The following is a 24,636-nucleotide window of genomic DNA, read 5'->3' on the forward strand; positions in this document are numbered from 1 at the left end:
ACTGAGCAGGGACTCCACTACAGTGTTACGTCTCAATGCAAGAAACGTGCATGCTTTTTCTTGATGATGAAACACTAACAATTACTTCCATGCTGGGGAAGAAAAATAGCTGTGTAGGTATTTGTGGACGGACGGCTCATGAGTCAGCTCTTACATGGTTTTGGCTTTTATCCTCCCGGAGCGCCCCATTGCTGCTGCTCCTCTGCTGGCGCAGCGTGGGTGGCTCTTCGTAGGAGCCCTGTAGAAATTTTGTCTGGTTGCCAAGAGAGTCAGTTGTTTTGGTGTTCTGCTAGCAGCCTTGAGCAGCAAAAAATATATTTTTTTTTAAAAAGTAATATTGTGTGGACCTTGGGGAGAGCTGGCAAAATTGTTTTAAATGGCTTTTCCAATCTAGTTCAGTCTCGCATGAATTTGTGAAGTGCATGGTGTAGAAAAGCCCCATTTTCCTGTCACTACAGCACACTTCTGTGTTCAGTGGAGAGAAACTGTTCCTATAAACGTTACAAAAAACCCTCGACGAGAAGCCACCCTGCCTTGTCCGCCTCTGCTCTGCTCTGCCTCGAGCAAGAGAGCTCGGCAGAAATCGCTAAGCGAGCTCTGGAAGCTGGAACAAGACGCAGCTCCCGATGGCGTCGCAAGCCCTGTAGCATCTGGTGCATTTTAAAGCACCGTTCCCCACGGCCTGGACGCGGAAAAGGAGGGTGGTTACTGCCGGGGCGGCTGCCCGCGACCCCCGGCACGCCAAGGGCCGCCTGCCGCTGAGGTGAGGCCAGGCCCGGCTCAGCAGCGGGTACCTGCCGGCTGCCCGGTTCCCTCCCCGCTGCCCGGCACCAACGGTCGCGCGGCGGCCGCTACAGCGGCTCGCGCTGGACTACGCCTCCCAGCAGCCCCCGCGCCGCCGTGGCGAGGCCGCGTCTCCGGGGCGGGAAGCAGCCGAGCGGGCGGGTGGGGGGTCTCGGCGCCTGCGTGGCCCTGCCCGGGCAGGGCGGCTCGGCCCGGCTGCGGTGTCGCCGGCACGTGCGGTGCGGCTAGGCTGCTTCCCGGCCCCCGCGGCGGCCGCTCCCCGCCGATGCCATGCTGAGACCGGAGGTCTCCGCATCCTACCAGGAGGTACGGCGGGGGGGGCAGGCTAGTGGGCGGTGGGCACCAGCTCGCCGCGAGGGGCCGGGGCAGCCCCCCGGGCGGCGATGCCCGACCCGGGGCTTGCCGCTTGCCAAGCGGTTACAGTCAGCGCTGTCGCCGTGAGCTCGGTTCGGCTCCGGTCTCTGGCTCTGCGTCTCGGCGGGGCTGGCCGCGTCGCTGCCGGGGACGGGGAGCGCTGGCGAAGCGGGTCGGCTGCCGCACGGAGCGCAGCTTAACTTGCCCGTGTGCCTCTGCTGGAGCGCGGCCGAGGGTGGGCTGCCCCAGCCCTCCTGACCGCCGGGTACGTGGGCTGTCAGGTTGCATCCGCAGTCGCCAGAAGGAGGCGGGTGTTTTGGGTGCGGTTAATTTCATGGTTTGCCTTTCAACGTGGTAACAATAATCGTCAGCAGTTCTTTGATCGTACGAGCTGGGTACAGCTGGCCCGTGAGCTCCGTGACGGGCTTTGGTAATAAGGAGATGGTCTGTCGGGCGTGAGAAGCGACTTCGGTACCGGAGCTCTCGCGTGTGAAGCTGAAGGCCGCATTATCACCCTGCCAAGAGCCCCGGGCAGCGCCTAGTTTGCATATCAATGTACAGCCTCCAGCAACGGGAGTTCCTTGCTCGTTCCTATCTCTGGTACTAGAGATACAAACTGTTTGTGCCAAGTTCAGCAGCGGTGGAGACTTGCAGCAGGTCACTTTTGTTTGCATCTTGCAGGCTAAAGGAATGCAGGTGTTTGCCTTCCTCTGCATGTGATGGATAGTTTAGGGCTCTGTTTTAATACGTTCTAATTTAGGTTAGTACTGTTTAGTTTCAGCTTCTGTTTTTTGTGCCAGGCTAGAAGGCATTGGAAGGTGGTGAATCGGTGGACCAGCAAAAGGCCTGTATGGACAAGTTCTCCTTTTATTTAAGAGGGTTTTATCCAGTAGGAAGGTTTTATCCTGCGGTTATCAGGGTGAAATTAACTCGTGTAAGAGCTTGTATTTAGGGGAGGTACTTGAGAGAGTGAATGAAGTTGCATTGATGCCTGACATATGGACTGGACTCTGCGTGTTACGTTTCCGCCTTGTGTGTCAGCCACTGCTGACACTGCTCCATATGTTTGGGATTGTCCAAGACTCCGTGGCACAAGTCTAGATGGTGCTTAAGTGCAACGGCTGTATTTCCATCCCATCTCTGCACCTGGGGCAGTCTGTGATGCTCCTGCCTCTAGCAGGGGTGCTGAAATGTCTGGAATTGCCTTTTCTGAGCTTCTGTTTGTCCGGTGCCTTTCTGTGTGCAGGACTGAAAAGGAACTGCTGGGTCATGAGCAGGTCCTGCAGTTGTTTCTCACTCAGCTGCACATGCAGAGCCCAGAGGAATGCTGAACAAAGGTCTGTTTCATGCCCTTCCTGCCCTTGACATCCTATCTCTGCATCCTGTTGCAAGCTTAACTGCCCTGCAAGTTTGTGTTCCTTCTGTATTCACACCATGCTTCACCACTTTATCAAAAATAAGATGTCGGAAGAGCTGGCCTGTGAGGGTGAACACCGTTGGCATATGCCAGGTTCACTGTTGTCATTTGCCTTGATGTGGGGATTCTGTCAAGTGTGGAGAAGCTACAATCAGCTGTCACGCAGTAATGCTGTGCTGGCTTTCCAGTCATTAGGAGGCTGTAGCTTGGTACGTCTGTGAGTTGTTGAGTTTGCAGATCTGTGCTGCCGTGCCTTGTAGAGTCAGTGTGCTGTGTGCTGTACGCTCAGAACGTGGTGGCTGAGCCATGAACAGCACTAGGCTCTTGGTGGATCTCAGGGGGTTTCTGCAGCTTCCCCTCTTGTCAAGTCAGGTGTTCAGGATTTGCAGTGAAATTAGTTGGTTTTAGGGGGTCTCATCAGCTCAACCTACTCACTGCACCTGAGGCAATGTCAGCACTCCTGCTTTTGACTAGCTGTCCTTCACTGGTTTTATGTGTGTGAAAAGCTTATGAAACTATGTCTGCCTTGTGAGCAGAGATAATAAAACATAGTTGGATATTGTTTGGTTTTTTGTTTTGTTTCTAAGGAATACAAGGTTACATTTTCTGAGTTTTTCTTCTCTTCTCCTACATGTTGAAGAGTTGCTGTAGGTCCTCTTGAGAGGATAAGAAATGTTGCATGTTGTGTTCTTGATTAAACTTGTGTTGGGATCTTCTTGCAATCAGGAGTAGAATTCGCTTACCCTCCACATAACCTCAGTCGATGAGGTGCCTGTACCTGGGGGACTGTGGCTGAACCAGAGAGGTGTGGGAGTCAGCTGAGAAATTGCAATGACTTTGTAACTTACGTTAAACTTTTTGGATCATCTCTGGTATAAGGAATTTGCATTAGTATAATTTGAACTGGCTTCTTAGCTGATTTAGCTTAAACAGTACAAGAGATTCAGTGAATTCTTGTGTCAGAACCGTTTATTTTGTGTCAGGTAAGCAAACAGAACTGGTTGTTTCTACAAAAAGGAGCATAGTGTTATTTTTCCCTCATTTTATGAAGATAATCGAAAAGAGTATCTTCGGTTGGACCCTGCTGAGTCTCCTGCAAATGAGCTGAGTTTAGCCTATTAGTTACCTGTTCACTCTGTGCCTCATGCTATAGGAAATCATGCTTTATGTATGTGCAAAGCATTTAAAAACAACTGGGTAACTGCTTTCAACTTGCTTTGCATGGTGGAAATGAATGCAGAAGTACAGCAGAAAGTGATGGAAGTTTTACGTCAGACTTTGAAGACGTAAAATGAGTGGACTCTTTCCTAATAAGTGCAAATGATGATCTGTTAATGGTATAATGATGATTTCAATACTGAATTAAAGTTGGGTGAAATAAAAGCACTTCCTTAAGGATACATGCACGTTACTGTTGAGTAAGTTGGGGGTGTAAAGTTTAAGAGCATTTAGTATAGCTGCTGCATTAACTGTGCACCCATTTTCCTTGAAATAGGAACAAAGCTAATCTCCCTTACTTAATTACGTAGGTGATGCTGAGCGTTTAACTTGGACAGTTACTCTGCAGCACATGATATGCTGTAAGCTTATGCCCTGGTTTGCCTTGCTGCAATTTGTATGTCATTCCTTGCCATGAAAGAAATCTGGAAAACATACAGGAGACACTTTATATATAATGTGTGTGTGTAAAGTCTAATGCTTCATGGTCTGTTGTGATGCCTATCTGATGTGACAATCTTCTGACTTTGACAGAAGTGTCTTGGCAGTTTGGGTCCAGAGCTCTGCATAGCAAAACAAGAAAACATCTGGTCTCTGTTGCTGATTTAGAAACACTGGAAGACTAATTAGTTGCATAACCACTAATATATAATAATATGTACAGTGAGCTCAAATAAGTGGCAGAAGTGTTGGGATGTTTGACTGTTGTCTTGTAATGACCCACCTACCTATGTGACTGAGACTGCATTTGAGTTACTTGCCCTAATACCTGTCAAAATGCAGCTCGCTCTTTAGGCACCTCTTTATTAAGAAGTGCTAATGCTCTGTTTGCTGGTATGTATTTTGCCTAAAAATACGTTCTTGAGTGACAGAACAGAGTTCCAGCTTATTTCAGAGGGCATTGCCCTAATTGGGGGTTTAAAGTGAGCTGAAGCTGCCAGGGAAACAATTACTTTGATCTTGAAAGAAAAGGTGATGTTATTGTTGAAGCAGCAGGGTAGAAGTAGGTTAAATTTAGTGTGCTGTCTTTCTCTTTTTGCAGCATGCAAGTCACTTAATTTTTAGCTGTAGGTCTACATAAATATGGCTCTTGTCTTGTGAACAAGTGGAACAGATGTTGGGTGCTCTTGGACTAGGGGCATGTTTTTGTGTGTTTGGTTAGTTGGAGCCTCTTTTATTTGTACCATAGAAATTCCAGCAATTGCAAGTTGAGAGCATGTTTGGAAATTGAACCACTGTTTTAACTACACAGCTGAGTGAAGATGTGGAGCGAGTATCTGAAAATCCAACAGATGAGGGAGAAGGAGAGATGGAAGTTCATGAAGATGCCAGCTCTGTTATTTTACCAGGTGAGAACTATTGACCCAGAAATTACCAATTTTAGCTGCCTGATAAGCTGCTTCTGTGTGTAGGTTTGGTTGGTTGTATTTTTTAAATTGCACGTCTGAAAGCAAACAAAACACTAAATTACTTATTTCGGGGAATAAGTGCTGATGGAAAGCCAAGGAGTTTTTTCCAAGGATTGAGTTGAGAATATTTCTTTGTCAGGAACTGTGCTCAGTCAAAGAAGATTCAGCACATCTGGTGCTGAGGTAGCATAGTATGTCATCTTCCTTTATGTTATATCTTACCTGAGTTGCAGTGTCTGTGATGGCAGTGGATTGCAAGCAAAGTCTGTGCCGGGTTTACATGAGCAGGGTGCAATGTTGAGCAGATGTACTTTTAAACAGATTTCAGTACTTTTAAACAGATTTCAGTTAGACTGTTTGGACCTGCTTTTGGAGGGTGCGGGGCAGTGTTAAAGGGGCTTATTGCAGCTCAGATGTAGGCATTAAGGTAAGCCAACCTGAAATGAGTATCCCCTAAATGCTTTGCAGCTGTTTGAGACATACTTGTTTCAGTAGTGCAATTTCATGCATATTAATGTCCTGATTTCCTTGGCTGCCATCTCCTGGCAATGAACTTGGGAACACCTCTGTGACCATGGGCTTTTGTAAGAGGTTATGTGTTCAATAGGATTTACTCAAAGGCTAGTGTTTGCTGTGGTAAGGAACAAACACCAAACCGTGCTATTACAGTTGAAGGGCAGAGTGTGGCGTAGCCTGAGAGGGCCTGACTCATTAGATTACACCACACAGTAAAGTCAGTGTAAAATATCTCCTTTAATTTGTTGGGGTTTAATGCTCCTTTTGCCTGTTCAGCTATATATTGGTCGCGATCAAAACATGACATGAAACTCAAGAGTACATGAACTTTTTCCTTGCAAGTGTTATAGGATCATAGAATGGTTGGGGTTGGAAGGGACCTTAAAGACCATCTAGTTCCAACCCCCCTGCCAAAAGAAATGGCAAATGCAAGGAGTATGGGGAAGGCGGTGTCTGTGTACAAGTGAGGCAAGTGTGAAGATCTTCACAGAATAAGCTTTGAAGGCAAGGAGAGCGTGAAAGAATTGGGTTGGTCTTTTTGTAGCTGTAATTGGAAGAATCCTTTTGTGAAACTTTATGTAGTATGCACAAGGAGTTAGGAACTAGAGTCCAAAATGAGAGGGTAACAAATATCTAGTGACTTCTACCATGGTGGAGAAGCAACACATACAGCTGTGTAGGAGCATTAGAATATTAAATCTCTCTGCTGATGCATATGCTGAGTGTGTAAGAATCACTTCAGACTGGGAAGGGGGAAAGGAGTTGTTTTTTTTCCATGAGGAAGGATTGACCATCAACAGACTTTTTTTCTTACGAACTTTGAACTGTGTTTCTGAGTTGCCTTCTTGAAAATAAACCTCGTTTCCTGCCTGCCGTGTCCTTAAGCAGAGTTTCAAATTCAACATGTGAAAAAGAGGCACAGTCTTTGGATGATTATGCCTCACGCTTGAGAAGGAAGCATCTGTCTGACCATCAATCTGAGCATCAAAACCAGCAATAGCTTTGTTTTTTTTAATCAAACTGAGTTTGAGGCTTACTTTCCTCTCAAGTGATTGATCTTTGAATGAACACTATGTAAATTCAGCCCAAATATCTGTATTTTAAAGTCCTAATCCATATTCTGTTTGGTTCCAGATAGTGAACTGGGTACCACTGCCCCTTCTTTGCGTTTCAGCAAGACCTGCCTAAAGAATGTTTTTTCAGTAGTTCTCCTGTTTATTTATCTGCTGCTCATGTCTGTAGCTGTGTTCCTTGTCTACCAAACCATCAGTGACTTCAGGGAGAAGCTCAAGCATCCAGTGATGTCTGTCTCTTACAAGGAAGTGTCCTTGTACGATGCACCTGGTAAGACTGGTAACGAACAAAATGGGTGAAGTTGTTGTTCCCATTTGTCTGTCTTTGTTTTACATCTTTGGTGTTGATTCTTCAGGGCCCAGAGTGCATATAATGCTTTGACCCAGGTCTTTCACTTCCTTTTTTCTAATCTATGTTGTGTGAACTTTGCATGGAAATGTTAATATTGTAGGACAAATTTTGGGGATGTTTGGGGGTTTTCATGCCAATAACACGAATGACAGTAGCTGTGGAGGATCATGCAAAATTTGGTAGATAAGAAGTGAACACTGTAGAATGAGTCCTGGCAGACTGTAGAATGAGTCCTCTTAGAGGGAAAGGAGATAATTCCTTATGGAAATATTCCCAAAGCTGTATCATTCAAACAGGATAGCACATAGGATGTGTATCAGTACCTCAGTGCTGCACTGGACAGTGAGATGCTGTTGACAGTAAAGATGGTGAATTTCTCAAACCAACCACAAAATAACCTCAATGCCACTTTCTGCTTCTGTTCTGCATTGTTTACAACTTGATATTACATCAGTAGGCAATGAAAATGTGATGTGACTGCAGGGAACAATGTTGGCATAAAAATGCAGCGTGGCATCAGAAAACTGTGTTGCAGTTGGCGGGAGGGATTATGCCACAGAAGCATTTTTGAATAGTGAGTTCTATCATTATTTTTTTAAATTATCCAGTAACCATTCATAAATAGAGCTGCGGTAGCAAATGCAACTCAAACAGTCATAGGTCAGTTTCCAATATAAAAATAACACCTTTGTTTGAAGTGTTACCACATTTTACAAATAACCACTCCAGTAATTGTGGCTGAAAGGTGAGTGTTTCAAGTTGTTGCCATATTCCTGTGGTGGTTTTTCTGTATGGCCAGTTAGGCTCAGCTCTGTAAGTAGGTCCTCACGTTTGGACCGTGTGGATCTGACTGTAAGAGCAGACTTTCCCCCTTGTTTTTGTTTTTGTTTTTTTTTTTAACCTGAGCTTTTCATACATCCACAAGAAGAAAATGTTATGTAAAGAAGCAGAGCAACAATATAAATCCAGAAGTATTGGCAGGGATCCCTGCCAGATCAGAGAATGTAAATTAATGTAGCCCTTTACTTCATTGCTCTTATTAAAGCGATGAGATGGCAAGTTGCAAGCATGAGCACTGAAGAAAGGAATAAAGCATTTTTAGACTGATATATGCTGACTGCTTTGACGTCTCGCATTTTGGCAGACTGGCCATCTCAGGTGTGTGAGTTAATCATATCTAATAACTCAAATCTTCCTTTTTTGGTAGTTGGTCTAGATTACCTTCAAGCAAGCTTGTTTCCAATACTAAATGTGGCATATGTGGCATAACAGGTTTTGGGTTTGGGGCCTTTTATTGTAGCCCATCTACCGCTGAGGTGACTGAGTTTTTTTTTTTTAATGCATGCTGTTGGTCTGAAACCATAGATTTATGGTATATATGAATTTCCATACAGGTGAAGTAGCAAGCCTGCCTATCTAGTGATATAAGTAATGAGGGATGGTTAACAGTTAGTACTCGTTTGATGGCTTTGATTTTTATCATATTGTATTCAGTGAACAGAAGATGCTAGATTTTCTGAAGAGCATCTTTTCATTTTATTAGATCAGCCAGTGATCTTTGATCTGTCATGTGTAGTACATACATTATTTCCAATTAAAATTTGACATGTTAAATGATAATAGATGAAAACATGTACATGCTGAAGCGCTACATGTCCCATTTGACTTCAGTAGTCTCCTAACTTACTTTACACATTCATTTCACTTGGGGCCAGAGGGACTGATGCATTAGCTGCTGGCGTGTGGGAAGACTAGGAAAACTTTATAGCTTCTGTGAACCTTGAATCGTCATAACAGAACACAAACCCTGATTTTTTTTTTCAATGCATCACGGGGGTTCTGTCCTGATGCAGCTGGCACTGTTGTCCTGCTCCAGAAAAATGCTGAAGCATGTGATTTAATTTGATTGTTTTGCTGGATCTTGAGGATAGCTCAGTATCCTGGGGGATTAAATCCCAGAATGAAAGTCTATGTACTTGGGAAAGAAATTAGCTCTCTTCAATGTTTTTTCTCCCAAAACAGGTATTGCCTTTTACCCAGGCAAGGCTCGGCTGCTTAGCTGCAAGCATCATTACTATGATCACATTCCGCCTCTGATAAATCCAGGTCAGCCAGGAGACATTGAATGTACTACTCAGAGAATCAACTACACAGATCCTTTTACTAATCAAACTATGGTAATAATAATATAATAGAACAAAGCTTATTCACTGGGGGTTTTCTGCTTGTAATGGTATTTGAAAGGAAAATTATTTACTTAGTGCTCCAAAAAATCCTTGCTTCTAGTTTTTTTTCAAGCCATCTGTCCTTTTGTTTTCAGAAATGTAAAAGACCCCAGTCAGTGTGTAGATGTGTTATGGATGATCAGCTGTCATGTGGGTGTGTACAGCATGAAAACCTGAATGGGACAAAATAAGTAATTTTTCACAATGAAACTCTTGCTTCATTCCTCTCCAAAATGAACTGGCAAGCTTACTCCTTGATACAGTAAATGTAGCTTTAATTCAAAGCAGTAGCAGTTACTCCATTAAAGCAGGATAGCTTATCTCTTTTTGTATGTTTGCTGGGAATTACATACTATTTTTGTCAGACTTGGAAAAATCGTAACTGGGCACCAAGTGTTTCATTACACTGAAATGCTGTGAGCCAGTAAGATGGGTACATTGAGTGATCGTCTGTCTTGAATTTGCCTTAAAAATGCAGGAACTCTGCTTCTGTATAAATCAATGTTCAAAAAAAATATTAAATGTGATCATTTGTATCTAAAGTGATTGCTCACATTGTTTTTAAAGAAACTAAACGTGAACAAACAAACTGTCTAGGTACCTGTTTGGTCAGCTGTTTTCTTCTTCATGTTTTGCCTTTTGTTTAGTCACCATTGCTTTCTGGGAAACAGCTTCTCAGTATATTTGAAAGTAATATTCTGGGTGCGAGTCTAATTTAATTTCTGCCACTAATATGCTCTTTTTGCATGTTTTAACAAACTAAGAACTTGCATTTTATGCTGCGTGGTAGATTCATTTAGAAGCTTGCTGATCCAGTAGGCTCTAGTCCTGCAGTTGAATGAAGAGGCACTGAAGCAGAGACCTCTGAACCATGTAGAGCCCTGTTCAAATTGGCTGAGTCCTTTTGCAAGCAGCAGCTTGCTGTTCGATATAATGCCTGCGCTACTTTAGGTTGTATTCTGCCTGCTGGCATTTTTTGTGGTGTGTTTTTTTTTTTTCCTTTCAGCAGCTTGAGGTGCTGGGGGCTGTGAAGCTGTTCCTGTTTCTCAAGGAGAAGCCTGATATTCACCACATCAGACTCCAAATTAGCTTGTTTCATGTCAAGAGCTGAAAGTTCTTAGACTTTAATGCTCAAAACAGTTTTGACTGACCTTCTGCAGAAGGCAGGCTGCAGGGCCTTGACTGGTAATTCCACATGAACCCAAAGGACTATGATAGAACTAAAGCAGATTTCTTAGAAAACCACTAAATCTTGATGTAAAGACTTCATTTTTAAACTAAAAGAGGGATTCAATTGGCATTAGTAGCACCCAAGAAAATCTCAGTGTGTATTAGATTTCTGTAGAGTATTAGGGACAGATGGCAAATTCATGAACAGGAAATGAGGATTCCTCTGCTACTCTCACCATCTCGCTGTTTGCTTACAGAAGTATGCTTTGGTTGTTCAAGGCCCTCGTGATGTGAAGAAAAAGGAACTGGTGTTTTTGCAGTTTCATTTAAATGGAACAGACCAAGATTTCAGTGCCATTGACTACCTTCTGTTTTCTTCTTTCCAAGAGTTCATCAACAGGTATGTAAAGGGATGAGCCTGTAACGGCATTGAACTTGCTACAACAAACTAGTGAAAGCAGGACTTTTTTAGTAAAAATTAGACAGGCTTTCATATTCTCATCAATTTTTTTTTTTATGTTTGGGTTACGTTGATGCTCTTTCGTGGCTTAGGTTACTAATCTTACTTTTTAGAAAATTAATTGAGGACTTTTTCAGTGACAAAAACTACCTTTCAGCTATGCTTCAGCCATTTGTTGCTGCACGTTCTAAAAGTTTGAAGTTTGTGCTGGCTTACTGCTGTCTGCTGCTGTGGGTGATCAGGAAGTCTGCTGTCCTGGGCAGTGTGCTCAGGAAGTGCCCTGGGAACACTGATGTTTCTGTACCTTTTTTTTTTTTTTTGACAGCAATTATTGTAAAGATCAGATCCCTAGATTGATTTGTTGTGATTTTGTTGAAAGATTAACTATATTTCTTTGTATTACTACCTTTATGTAAGACTCTACAGAATTATGTCATTTCATAGGTGGGGTTTTCAAAATTGCTTCGTATTGGTTTGACATGGGTGCCATTGGAGTGACTGATCAAGGTTTGACATGGGTGCCATTGGAGTGACTGATCAACCTTCTGATTTTAACAGGAGTGGAATTAATCCTGCCTTGGACTTTCTTGAAAGCCCCACCCTTTTTCCTACCTTGTGAGAATAAATTCCGTGGTTAACTGTTTAATTTTTGCTTTAATTTAAATTCAAGTTCTGTTCTTCTGTGATCCAGATTAAAAGCTAGGCAAGAGAGATTAGTCACAGTGAGACCTAATAGGAAGCATTAATTTGGCAATAGCTGGATGCGCAGTGAAAAAGGGACAGGGGATAAAGGCCATATGCAGAACAAAATTAGGTGAAGGAGGAGAAGAGAAATAACAGATTTTCTCAAAACAAGGCATTCTTGGAGGCTTGGACATGATCATACTGGTGCTTTTCAGATGGAGCAAAGACTGGAAGTGTTCAGTCACAGTATCTCTGCATGGCCAAAGACCAATTATCTGAATTTGCTTTTTAGAGAGCATTTCTACTTCAGTGAAGGAGAGATCTTAAGTCATTAAGTACTTTCTGTAACTGTACTAAAACACTTCATAAAATGCTAATGTTCCAGGCATTGATATTTTAGGGTGAGAAAATACTAGTTAAAAGTAGTGATGCAGAACGTGCTGCTTGTTCCTTCTGTGTTGTTTTTGTCTCAGTTTTTGTGGCTTGTGCCGCAGTTAGCGCTATGTACAGTGGGACCGATTCCAGCAAGGGGCACAGCTGTTTCTATACTGCAAGACAAAAGCACTGTCTGAGATCACCCCTTGTGAAACACAGAGCAGAAGGCTCCGTTGTGTTGCATCTGGTTCCTGTCTCTTTGCAGAATGAGCCAACTTACCAAGACACAACTTGGTCTGTGCGTACTCAAGTCTTGGACACCACATTTCTGTGCTCATTGTATCAATTTGCAGATAAGCCATTTTAAAGAGCTGTTTCTTCACAAGTTAAAACATGTACGTCCTAGTTAAGTTGGCAGTATTTCTACAAGCAAGCTGCAAGTCTGCGTCCCAAATGCTTGTGCTACATGTTGTGCAAAGGCAGGTTAGATGTGCAAAACAGCAATAAGCAGTATTGCAAAGGTACTAGGTCCAAGGCCGTGTTTGTGCCAGTGTAGGTGAATCAGTAAGAATCATCTGTAAGCTGCCTGAGAGAAACCTGGATCGCAACCTCCTGCCTCCAGGTTTGCCAGGTGAAAGTGGTTAGATCCCTGAAGAGATGGGAAGTGTCAGTTTGTTCCTAGAGAAGGTGCCTTGTCTCGGTGTTGGAAGGCACCAGAACTGAAGCTGGGAGAGTGAAGGCTGAGCCTGGGTTATGTTTGGAGGAAAGTGAAAAGGTAGGAAATAGTGGTGTCTTTTTGGGGATGCATCCTTTGTGCTCGTTTGCAGCAGGAAATAGGAATGTGAGTTAAAACTGGTTTTGAACTAATCCAGGTAAGGGTAAAATTGGCAAAGGTATCTAGGCCTTTAAACTTGGTAGTAAATGATCTGCATGTCTAGGTGAAATACAGTAAGTGAACCAGTTGTGTGCAAGAGGCCGGTAGTGTCTCTTTTATAGCATCCTCCAAAGCTTGGTACAAATTGTGTGGCTTGTCTTGCTTAATGTTGTGCATTGCCGTCCTGGTGTGCCAGAGCATGAACTGCACGGGCTCACGGCAGGTTGGAAGTTTACTCTGAAGTGCATGTGAGACCACATGCATATGTGGAATGTACTCGTTCTGTCCAACTTCCAGCAGAAGAGAAAATAGAAACGATTTCTGGTTCATCAGTGGATGCTAAATTTAGTTGATGGGAAGTCTGGACTAAGATATCTGTAGAAACTGTTGTGTGTCCTTCCATACGGCTTCTAAAAACTTCAATTACTGGCCACTGTTAACTACTTTTCCTGACAAAGTGTCTCAGTTACTGGTTATGAGAGCATATTATTAGCACTGTGTCCAGCAATTCATGTAAAGTATTACCAAAGATGCTGAGATACATGCTAAAACTCATGAGACTTCATAATTACCTTTACAGTTTTTTGCCATGGCTGCAAACAGCTTAGGTTGGGCTGGGCAAGCAGACTGCTGTAAAATGAATGTGTAGGGTATTCCATCATCTTAAATCACAATCCAAAACCCCTTGAAATTGGTAAGAAGAGTCCTGCTGTATCTACACCACAGTTTCTGTGTAGACAGTATTATGCACACCTCACTTTTGCTTTAAATAGGAATAATTGTATCAGTGAAAGCTGCTGCAAGCTTCAGCCTTAAGCAAAAATAAAAATGGCATCTAGAGACTTGTGTCTTGTAAGGGTTTTTTGAGGAACAGCAAGTGGTGAGGACTCAAGTAAGGTCCAGTCGTTTCTGTCAAGGGTTTTATTCTCTGCAGCTCTTCTGTTTAAAATTGGATCGACAGACTGCATGAAACTGGCACTGCTTGCTAGTTTTGTTCTGGCCTTCGCAGGACACTGCTGAACTGTGTGCTGTTGTTGGCCTGGGAGTTGGAGGGATACTGCTGCTGGCTTTTTTCTTCTTCTTTCTTCTTTTTTTAAGACAGTGGCAGCTGCTGTCTGTACCATATTAATTGGAGGGAAGGAAATAATGAAACCCTTGCAAATTACCAAAAAAGTGTAGCTAAAAATACAAGTTCCTTTCCTGAACTGTCATTAGTATAATACATGGGTTTAACAAGAAAACCTCTGAACATATTACTGACAAACTATTGTTAGCATAGTGTGTAAAATAACTTACAGTCATGTGAGATGATGAATAGCAGCCTGAACAGGTCAGAGAGTATTTAAAGGTCTAAATAAAGCTCGACGTTCATGTCTCTGGTCTGGATTGCTGCGTGCAGAGAAATAAATTATAATATAGAAGGGTCGAGACTTTTGGTACCATGCCATCTGACCCTTTATTGCATCCCATGGCTGTCTGAGAGTTTCCCAGTCTAGGGGAAAGGAAAAGCAATAAGCACAAATCCGGTTTGACCCATCTGTGATTTTTGGCTCTTGCTGTTGTGTTGGAATCCGCTGGTGGGACGGACGTCCTGAGCTGCCTCTGCCTCTTGTGGGTTGGTCCATAGAGATTGGTGTTGGAAGGATCCACTGCAGAGCTAGAACCCAGTCCAGAACTGGGTTAGCAACTCCCACAGCTGGGACAAATACAATCTCTCGTGGTCTGACGTTGATCAGTCTGTGCTAGGGCTCCCTGTTAGTTGTTTGAACTGTCAGTGGTTACCAGAGAGCATTGGCTGAGGGGAGACCAGAGCTTTGTAGTTCACCTGAGACAGTGGCCTCTTGCACTTCTCTCTGCTGTGGTGTAGGAATTTTTGCATGATCTTGAGGTACCATTAGTATCTTGTGAGAGCCTGGTCCAGAGTATTCCAGGAATCTTACCATACATCTAAAGGACAGTATAACAGAAGAACTTACTGAACAGAAAAAGAAAAAAAATAACGTGCAGCCTTTGCAGGTTGTCTGTCTTTGGGGTGAAGAGGGAATTAAACTGTCTGCCTGGAGAATTGTTCTTCAGATTAAAATCCCTTGCCTGTGTTGTGTTCACTTAGCTGTGTGTGGTTTGTAAGTTGTGTTATTTGCCTTCTGCTGTCATTTGTGCAAAGCTTCTGCCTCTCAGCTCTGCTCCCCCCTGCCTTCTTTTTCCCCGACTTTGTGGCAGTGGTCTGGTTTATGGGCACATGCAAGCAAATGCCTTCTCAGATCACTTCTCCACAGCTTCTCCTAACGTATTATTAATCTTTCTTTTTCAAGCCTACAATTACTGTTGAAGGCACAGTATGCTACTGCTGTCTGCTTACCATGTAAGTTGTGGCTGTAATGTTCAGCTCTGTGTCATAACTTCCTCCCTCAATTTTCCATGTTGGTTTGGAAAGCTTTCTAGGATGCTGTATTTAGTCATGCATTAGGCATATGACTGGCTGGCAGAGTGCTAATTATGTATGTTCCTCTGAGTGGCAAAGCATTGTGCTCTTCCATACTGCCCCATCAGCTGCTGCTTCCCCCACTTACCGAAGGGGGAAGAAATCATTGTCAGACTAGGTCTCCCTGTTGTCATTGTTTTGTTCGGTGAGGAGCAGTCCGGCGATGGGCTTTGTTCTGATGCTTTGCTCCTGTCTTCCTTGTGGGTGTTAGAGAGGTGCACAGCCATTCTGCTGGGATCACTAAACAAGCAGCTAATGTTACAAACAGACACAGATATTCCAAACTTGCTAAAACACTCTTGGAATATCATCTGTCTTGATGGGTAGCAAAGCGTATTAGCTTTTCTTTCCAGGAATGTTTCTCCTTTCTGTTTGTATGCACAATGGCGTTCTGTGTTTGAGCCCATCGCCTGAAGTCCTGACCTGAGAGCAATGGCTTTGCTAGGTTTTGCCTTCCTACGAACGAACATGTGCACGTTCATCTATTAAGCCTGAGCAGGCAGTGTAGTACAGAGTAGCCATCAGTATGATATTCTTTTTATCAGTGCATGCTCTTGCTGCCTTGTAGACAAAACATTTTTGTTTGTAGGAAGAGAGGGAGCCCTGATTCTGAAAACTAAGGAAAAAGACAGGAGAAGTGCAAATCCACCCAGTGCTGGTACAGGACGAATCTTCCTGACTGGTCTGTTTTCTGGGACAAGAGCTTGCTTCTTCAGCTCTGCCTTTCTTCTTTACTTCTTTGCATCATTCTTCTGAAAGACCAAAATACCTTAATCTCCCAACAGACTGAGCCGTGCACACCTTCTGCCATATGAGCAAAGTATACTCTTTCCCTTCACCTGGGAAGATGGATTTAATCTGAGTGAAAAACCCTTTATCTTTCCCTTGTCTCAAGGACCAGCATACCCTGACGTATCTCTGCAACCTGAAATCTCTCTTTAGTAAAAATCAGTAGTCTGTGCTTTGATTCATGACTCATCACAGTGGTTTACCCCTTCATCTCAAATGAAACCTTGTTGAAAAAGCAGCTGCAAGGCCAGGCTTATTTCATAGAGACGACATGAAAGTGGCTAAGATCACTTAGTACTTTATAGTACTGTGATAAGCAAATAGCGTGGTTAATTCTTTATGTCCTGTCCAGTTGGTGGTAGAGAGAGGATGGACACCAGACAGGCCTTAGAGCTGCCTCTTTACCACTTGTGGCATGAGGGGCATTGGAAGCCTTAAAATGGCTTATGGTCACAGTATATTAAAAAAAGACAAGACACAAAGCAATCCTGCTGTTCTGGGGCTACAAGTGTCTGTGATTGCATATTGGGAAAACAGCCCTGTTATTGCAGATGGGAGCCTTACACCAAAGGTATAGTGTTCTCAAAATAATAGGAGTACACTACATGTAAATTTCAAGGCATTTTAAATACGTCTGCATTGCAACCAATTTATTTGCATCCCAGAAATGGCGTGAAGCAGCCTGCCCTGCTTCTAGGCTGTTCCTTCCATCTCTTGCTTCCTAGCATTATGGCGAGTTGTTTCCCGGGGTCCTGTCTCTGCTCCTTGCTGTGCCAGAGATGACAGGTGAGCAGAATGAAGCTCCCCTATAAGGCAGAACAATCCCTAGGGGCAGGCAACTCTCTAGGAGGGTAGGCACCAGGTAAGTCTTCTGTGATAAAGAACACATCAGTGCAAGTGCTGCCTTTAACCAAAACATCCCTACTCACAATGTTTTAGGTGTGCTGAATTTTAGCAGTAGAAACATAAAAGGAACTGTGAACACATTTTGAAGGGCCTGTAGGTCTGACATTCTTCTGCCTACAGTGCTTGGATACTGCTCTGAGTTTGGTCAGTAAAGTAATGGTCTTTTTCCCTTAGTCCAGAAAAAGCAGAATTCATGAAGGACTGTGAAAGTTCATACTCCAGCTGGAAGTTTTCCGGAGGCTTTCGAACTTGGGTCAAGATGTCCTTGGTGAAAACAAAAGAAGAAGATGGTAGTGAGACTGTTGAATTCAAACAAGAGGTAAAAAAAAAATCCTCAGGAAGAGTTTTATGGGACCTCTTAGTTTATTAAGAACTAGTTACTGCCATGGTTTTAATGGTACCTGGCCAACAGAACCAGTTCTTGGGGCAGATAGCAATATGAATTGGAAGAAGGGTTGGTGTGTTGGTTGGTTAAGTAAGTGAAATGTCAGAAGCTTGCTTTTGTTTCATTTCATCCATTACACCACTTGCCACCGAGCAGTTTTGGCTGTACAGTTACTTGCATTCTTCCTTAACATGGAGAGGTTCTGTAAAAGCGTAAATGTCTTGATGTGCGCAGCTGTTGGTATGGCCTAGTGACACATCTTGGGAAAACATCCCCTAATGGGGAGGCCAGAAAATCCACGCCTTGAATGCGTTATAAGTGACAGCTATAGTCCAAGTTAAGGGTCCGACGAGACCGACATAGAAATATTAACACAGCTACCTTTGGTTGAAGGTGGGGAACAATTGCCAAAGGAATTGTCTAAAGAATAGCTAGTATTGGAAAGAGGTATTGTTTAGGCTACCACAAGGGCTGATGTTAGGATGAAGAGGTAAACATAAGACTTGTATCCTTTGCAGCATTCTCATGTCTGCTTTTGTTTGGGTTTGGGATTTTTATCTGTTGAGTATCCTTAGAAACATGGAGTAACTTAACTTCTTGCATCATTTAAAACTAGAAGATATGCAGGTGGAAGATGCAAACTTAGCTAGAGAGGAAATGAGTTTGACTTTTGCTCCTGTTCTGTTCATACTAATGGACAGGAGACTAATTGTGTTTTGAGTTTGGTATCTTGCTTTCAGTGTTCGCTGGGGAGAAGGAGTCTCACTGGTGATGAGAAATGAGAATTTGAAGAGCAGTCCTTTTCAGAGACTATGTGTTTCAGAGACAACACTGTCTCTTAGTCTATGGTACACTTGGAAAGAGTACTTTCTGGAGACAAAAATGAAGCAGCATCTTCAGTTCTCCTATCTTTAATTCTCACAGTTAGGGCCTTATGTGGCAAAGCCTTAAGGGAAGAGCAGGGCTGTGACTGAGGTGGGTACCCTCCCGCTCCACTGGAGGAAGGCAGGAGGCAAGTCCCAAAGTCATGCAAGTCCCAAACTAATGCCTTAGTTTGGAGGAGAGGAAAGGATGCATCAGTCAGCAGCTGCCACATAAGCGCTAACAGCATTTGTCTGTCTGTCCTTCATCACCTACAGCTCTGTATCACCTGACATTTGATACTAACCTAGAGTAGGGTTTTTGAAAGTCCTCCTTTGTGTGCCCAAGTCTAACGTGTCGCAAAGTGGAAACAAAAGGCTGACTCAAACTCAGAAAAGGCTGAGCATTTTGTGACCATAAACGTCCATTTAGTCCAGCCTGTTATGGACTCTCTGATCATCTGAGTAGGTGAACACTGTGCTGGGTTATTTTGGCTTTGTGGTTTGGTTGTGGGTGTTTGGTTGTGTTTTTTTTTTTTTAAATCTAGGAAATAGGAATTGGTACAAATGTGAATTCTGGGTTTCAGATCGCTATTAATAATACAGTAGAAGTTGAAATAGCTCAGACATAAATTGCACTTGCTTTGTTTGACAGTACAACGTCTGCTGGAATTGTATAAGGAAGTCCATTAGCCTTTCAAATTTAAACTGGGAGACAGCATACCAGAAAGATGGATACAAATATTAGGTCAAATAGCACAGTCGGTTAGTCTGCTAACTAGCCCAATAGTCATTACTTTGTCTTTTCTTCCTTTCCCGTTGCCTTCATTTAGCTTTCTGTACTCTTTGTTTCCTGGTGTGCAGTTTTCTTGAATGAGTGTAATTGGGCTGATGGTACACTGCAGTAATTAAACGAGCTGTGGAAGTATAGGGTAAGTCTGCAGCAAAGGGGTTTGACCAGAAAACATGAGGTGGTGAAGCTCCCATACGCTCTGAATAGACACACAGAGTGTTCTAGCTCCTGCTTCTTTCTACGTGTTCGCAGCCTAAAATCTGGTCAGGGCAGGGCGTGTGGAGAAGACTGATAGAAATCTTGAAGTATTTATAAAGAAACTAAGCTGTGGTAGACAGGAGGCTTTTGTAGTAGGTCATCCCTCACACAATGTCTGCTGAATCACTGTTTTTGTATCTGTAGTTCCTGTCATAGTCCTGAAATGAAGTTACAGTACTGCTGGATTCATTACTTCCAGTGCAGTATTAAACTAGTGTAGGAAGAGCAGCAGTACTTCCTTGTGCACACACTAAGATGTAAATACTCCTTTGAGGGCTGGAGAAGTCCTTCCATCAGTTGTTCAGCTGTAACTCCAGTGTGCTTGCCTGCCTCTTAGGTAACTAACTGTCTGGCTCTTGAGCAGTTTATATTATAGTCTTCTAGCGGTGGGGGGTTAGTGCAAACTGTGTTGTTACTGCCTGTGTATAAGCCCTGTGTAGTTCCCCTCTGGGCTGGGGGGTGTGTTACAAGACAAGATAAATGTTTTTCTGAGGCCTGATGTCTTAATGCTTTCCTGATTGTGGTTCTTAAGACTCTGGTTTCATGTGACACTAACATGGATCTGGTATCCTAAACTGTACCCTGGTGGAATTGTGCTAAACCTCTCTGTCTGTCAGTGCTAGTTCCAAATGGTGACCTAGTTAATGGGCAGTACTGGGAAGTATGGCTTTAATTGTTAACATCTAGGCTTCTTTCCCTTCTGTTTTCATTCTGCACTTGCTGGCATCTTCTAGTTTATTCTACAACTGAGTTTTCAAAAAAGTCTTCCTGACACGATCATGTAGCTCTCTGGTAGACAAAAGTAATTTAGCATTCATTCATGAGAACTTTCCAAATGCTGTGTTGCTCCAAGTAAATGAATTTTGTAACTGAAATTTCCCCCCTTGAAAGGCAAAAACTATGTAATAAAATAAAGACCCTGGCTACCAGCGTAAAAATGGTATTGCAGTGTTGTACTAAGTGAGAAATAGGAAAAGAATATGAACATGAGACAGATGGAAGAAACTGCCCTTTCCATATTTTGGGAGCCTGTTGTTCCAGGTAGAGGAAGGCTGAACTGGAAGCCCCTGAACAGTCTGCTGTTTACACCTTCTTATGAGCCTTTTCTGTTGCACAGACTTGTTACACCACTGCAGAAAGTAACCTGCACGTTTGTTTTTTTTTTCCCCTCTCCCCAGACTAGCGTGGTTAACTATATTGACCAGAGAACTAAACCAAGAAGTGACCAGCTGTTTTTTGTGGTATTCGAATGGAAGGATCCTTTTATACAGACTGTTCAAGACGTGAGTAACGCTAGTCCCTTTTTGAATTGTTGTCTGACTGTACATGCTCATGGTTTGTGTGTGTGTGTGTGCATGTGCATGCCTCTCTTACCTCACTCCAAGCAGAAATTCAGAGGAAGAGGGAGGTTGCTTCTGAAATTTCAGTCTAGGCTCTTCCTCATATCCAGTAATGCACATTCTGTGGAGGTCAAGACCAGCTGATGCCTTTCCCTGGGCTTGGTGACACTCAGCATTCTCTTTGCAGCCAGAGGTACACGTAGCTAAGAAAATGCACACGTCCCCTGTGTTCTACCAAAAGTGTGGCTTCAGGTCAAGTGTGAACTTCTTGCTTAAAAAAGTGTGCTTGGGTAAACTGATTTAGTGACTTTTTTATTAATTGATAAGAAATCTAGGCTTAAATCAGAATAATAAAAATAGCCTAGTGTATTTTATATCCCTTATTAGAATAGAATTTGGTACTGCATTAAAATGGCAGAAAAAGCACTTTAAAATGTAGCTCAATATGCTGCAGCCAGAGGATATGATGTGCCAGACAAGACCACTGTCAGTCACTGGAGTGCTTGTGCGCTGTGGGTACATGCGCTTTAAACACGTGAGCTAGATCTTGTTTTCCTAGTGTTCAAGGGGAGAAGGTCAGACACATTTACCCTCCCCAGAAAAATGTAGAACAGCAAAGTGTGCAAAGGCCATCTGTTTAAAATTTTGCATTTAAAATGGCCGTACCTGACAACCCAAGTCCATCACCAGGATAATCCATGGAGTTCTTGTTTTCTTGCCCAAAACCAGAGGGTGAATGCAGACTGTGCAGGGCAGGATGGGGTAGTTGGTCCTTTGCACTCCTGCTGCATGTCTGTGCTAGGACCAGACACCCTCCTCAGTTGCAGGTGCCTCCTCGGCCTCAAGAGACGAGTCCTGTTCCTGGCACCTCTCGCTCCTCTCTGCCAGATGGGGTTCACACCTCTGCCTTCTTCCAGCTGAAAGCTGCCCTCGATCCAGTGGATTAGGGGTGCTTGTTTCTTCTTGCTGAAGAGGCCGTGGTTCACAAGCACTGGCAGCCAGGGCTGCTGCTTTTAGGAGGAGTAACAAATACATGGAAAGCCTGTTGAAGGCCACAAGGCTGTGGTGGTGACCTAGTGATGCTAGGCTCATGCTGACTCCATGGCGAGTCCCAAAGCTGTGTGCCTAAGCCTAGCTCTGCTTGCTTCATCTGAGATCCTAGAAGTCATACCTTGTGCCTAAAGGTGTGAGGAGAACTGGAAACCATAAATAAACTTAACTACTCTTGAACCAAATGTAGTTAAAAACAGAAACATAAACTACTTGCTGTAGGTCCGCAGAAACAGTTGCCGCTGTCAAAAGCTGGTTTAGCATTACAATGCTGTCTTGTTAAAGCCTTCCAGTAGCTGCTTCTTTTAGCTCATTTTTGTAAATCTTTACAGATTAAATTTACTATATTATTTAATCTTAAAATTAGCAATTTAACTGTATCTCTAAAGTTCTTAACAATTAAATATCCTGAAACAGTCTAAAAGGAATTTAGCAGCTAGTACGGTGTTTTCTTCCTGACAGAAGCAATCAGAGGACTGTGGTGTGAGGCAGATGTGCGGAGAAGGCAGTACAGGCCCTTCTGTAGTGTAAAGGAATATGCTGCAAAACACTTCAGTTTGAAAAATGGAGTTGTTTGTTATTGACTAGGTATAATATATGCTGAGTTTAGATATAATATTTTTACTCTCTTTCAGATTATCACAGCAAATCCCTGGAACACAATTGCCCTTCTTTGTGGTATCTTTTTGGCTCTGTTTAAGGCAGCAGACTTTGCTAAGTTAAGTGTTAAGTGGATGATCAAAATCCGAAAGAGACATCTGAAGAGGAGGAGTCAAGTAATGAACCACATAAGCTGAGCGTAAGACTGCCTTTTAACTGTTCATAGCAGAAGGGATAGAAAATAACTGGAATAAACTTCGATCAGCAATGCAGCAGTTAAAGATGCAAACCAGGTATGTTTTCTTCTGGAGAAACAGTCCAGTGAACTGGCATTGGAACTTCAGAAAGGAGCTAACTCTAGGACAGGTCTAACAAACTCACACTTTTCTATTCCAAATTTAACAAGCTTACCTCAATATATGGGGGACCAAGGGAGAAGGAGAGAATTCACTCATGTTCAAAAAGTGGCTAACAGGTTCTAAAAAAAAATGGAGAGTGTTTGAATGCTTCGTGGAACAGGAGACCATTTAACTTCTGCACGAGCTATATGACCTGCATCTGCTACCGTAACGCAGTTACTTCCTTGACCACATTTAGCACTCAACAACAGTCTGGCCTCCCCTCTCCAAAGTATGCGTTAAAACAAAATACACTGGAATTCTATTACGTGTTGTTTTTGATTTAAAGTATAGTGACTTTAATATTAAAAAAAAATACTTAAAATAAGATATTGTGTACATTCTTTGAAACTACCTGCTCTCAGGTTCAGCTGGAGCTTTACAGGAGGGAGTTCAGGCAGGAGTATTATGGCAAGAAGATAATGTGAAAAACAAAAAGCTATTCCTGATCAGTCCAACTCAAAGTAAACTCAAACCACTCAATCCCTGGGCATTGGAGCTGATGATAAGAGTTCAAAGTCTGGCTTGGGCTGTTGCTCATCCCTCTTTCCCCCAGTCTTTGCTAAGGAAGTAAAAATAGTCTTTCATCAGCCTGGTATTTAACTGTGATTCTCTGTATAACAGAGAATGCGTGCTAACGAACCGTGCTGGGGTGGTGCGGTCTTTTTCTTCCTTATAAGTAAGTAAAAGTCCCTTATTAGTCTAGATGCCTAACTCGGACTTGTGGAGGCTACAGGGCAGCAGTGCACCACTCTGTGTTTGCTCTGAAGGCTTTGTTGCAAGGAAAGGAACAGGCCAAGTCCTATTTTGCTTCTTCCAGAATATTACTATAGTAGTAAGTGTATCAAAAGTACCCCCTCATTCTTTTGTTTTGCCTTCTAAGGAAGCTTTTTGGAACAAAATTTACTCCTTTCAGCTGACTTTCAGGCACTGCGTTGACCCAACATAGCCTTAAAGGAGCAACAGTTCACTGTGGTAAGAAAAACAAAAGAGCAGCACTGGCTGCAGCCATGGAGCCAGCGTAGGGGGGTCTCCTGTGTCCAGACAGGGGAGGGCAGGAGGAGGTGACAGCCCACCAGTCATGTGAGGTTCCTGCTCTTGCCTCTTCCCCAGCTCCTCTGCTGGTGCTTCAAATGGCTCACAGCTTCAGTGCTATAGTCTGAGCTAACTTGGTCACACGCTTCTGGGAAAGAAATGTTGGGCTGCAAGAAGAGGAGGGGCTCAGGCAACACTTTATGTTCAGTATCTTGCACTGATGACTCTTCAGCAGGTCCAGCGGGGCCAATACTGTACCTGCTGCGGGTGAGGTAGGTAGCACAGCGCAGAGCAAGTGAGTGAGGTTAAACGAGAGGGGAGTAGCAAAGACGAAACGTTCCACTGTTGAAGCAAACTGTTGGCAAGCTACTTCCTCCCCAGGTGCTGGTGTGGTGGGGAATGGGACAACCTGGGGGAGGGGGAGGATGAAAAAAAAACTCCCCACACTTAGATCGATCTATCTATATCAAGAAAACCCCTGTTGATTTTGCTATGTAACAGCCTAGGCTGGTAGGAAAGCATTCCCCTGAGTTCCCCGTCAGCTTACAGCCCTTTGCTTTCCCAAATACACTGCTGAGGGCTGGGTCTACAGGTAAGACAAGAGACAGCTGAGCTTTGTTAACTTCTTGCTGTCAGAGACACACAAGTGTTCCTTTAACAAATGATATTACAGCTGCTCTTGCTTGGATTTTACAAAAATGTTTAGAAACAACAGGTACTGATGCATCCTACTGCATTTTTTTGTTCTTTTTTTTGCTAGTGAGGTCAGAGAAGGTAAGGTGGAAGAGAACTGAGCCCCAGCTCTGGGC

The 24,636-nt window shown here is 43.4% G+C and overlaps 1 protein-coding gene across 3 annotated transcripts; it reads left to right on the forward strand.

Annotated features, from left to right (window-relative positions):
- Positions 1-987: 987 nt before the first annotated feature.
- On the forward strand, positions 988-23,051 carry PACC1 (proton activated chloride channel 1). Of its 3 annotated transcripts, none has more exons than XM_068407961.1 (8): positions 988-1,110; positions 5,046-5,142; positions 6,853-7,062; positions 9,166-9,320; positions 10,796-10,938; positions 17,283-17,427; positions 20,583-20,687; positions 22,430-23,051. In XM_068407961.1, exons 1-8 carry the CDS (start codon positions 1,075-1,077, stop codon positions 22,589-22,591), a joined length of 1,053 nt encoding a protein of 350 aa, XP_068264062.1. In that variant the 5' UTR covers positions 988-1,074; the 3' UTR covers positions 22,592-23,051. The 3 variants fall into 3 exon arrangements, with proteins under 3 accessions (XP_068264062.1, XP_068264082.1, XP_068264071.1); XM_068407970.1 differs by having other exon boundaries at positions 1,055-1,110; positions 4,983-5,142; XM_068407981.1 differs by lacking the exon at positions 17,283-17,427.
- The last annotated feature ends 1,585 nt before the right edge of the window (positions 23,052-24,636 follow it).

Source organism: Nyctibius grandis, chromosome 1, assembly GCF_013368605.1.
Source record: "Nyctibius grandis isolate bNycGra1 chromosome 1, bNycGra1.pri, whole genome shotgun sequence".
Lineage (NCBI taxonomy): Eukaryota > Metazoa > Chordata > Aves > Nyctibiiformes > Nyctibiidae > Nyctibius > Nyctibius grandis.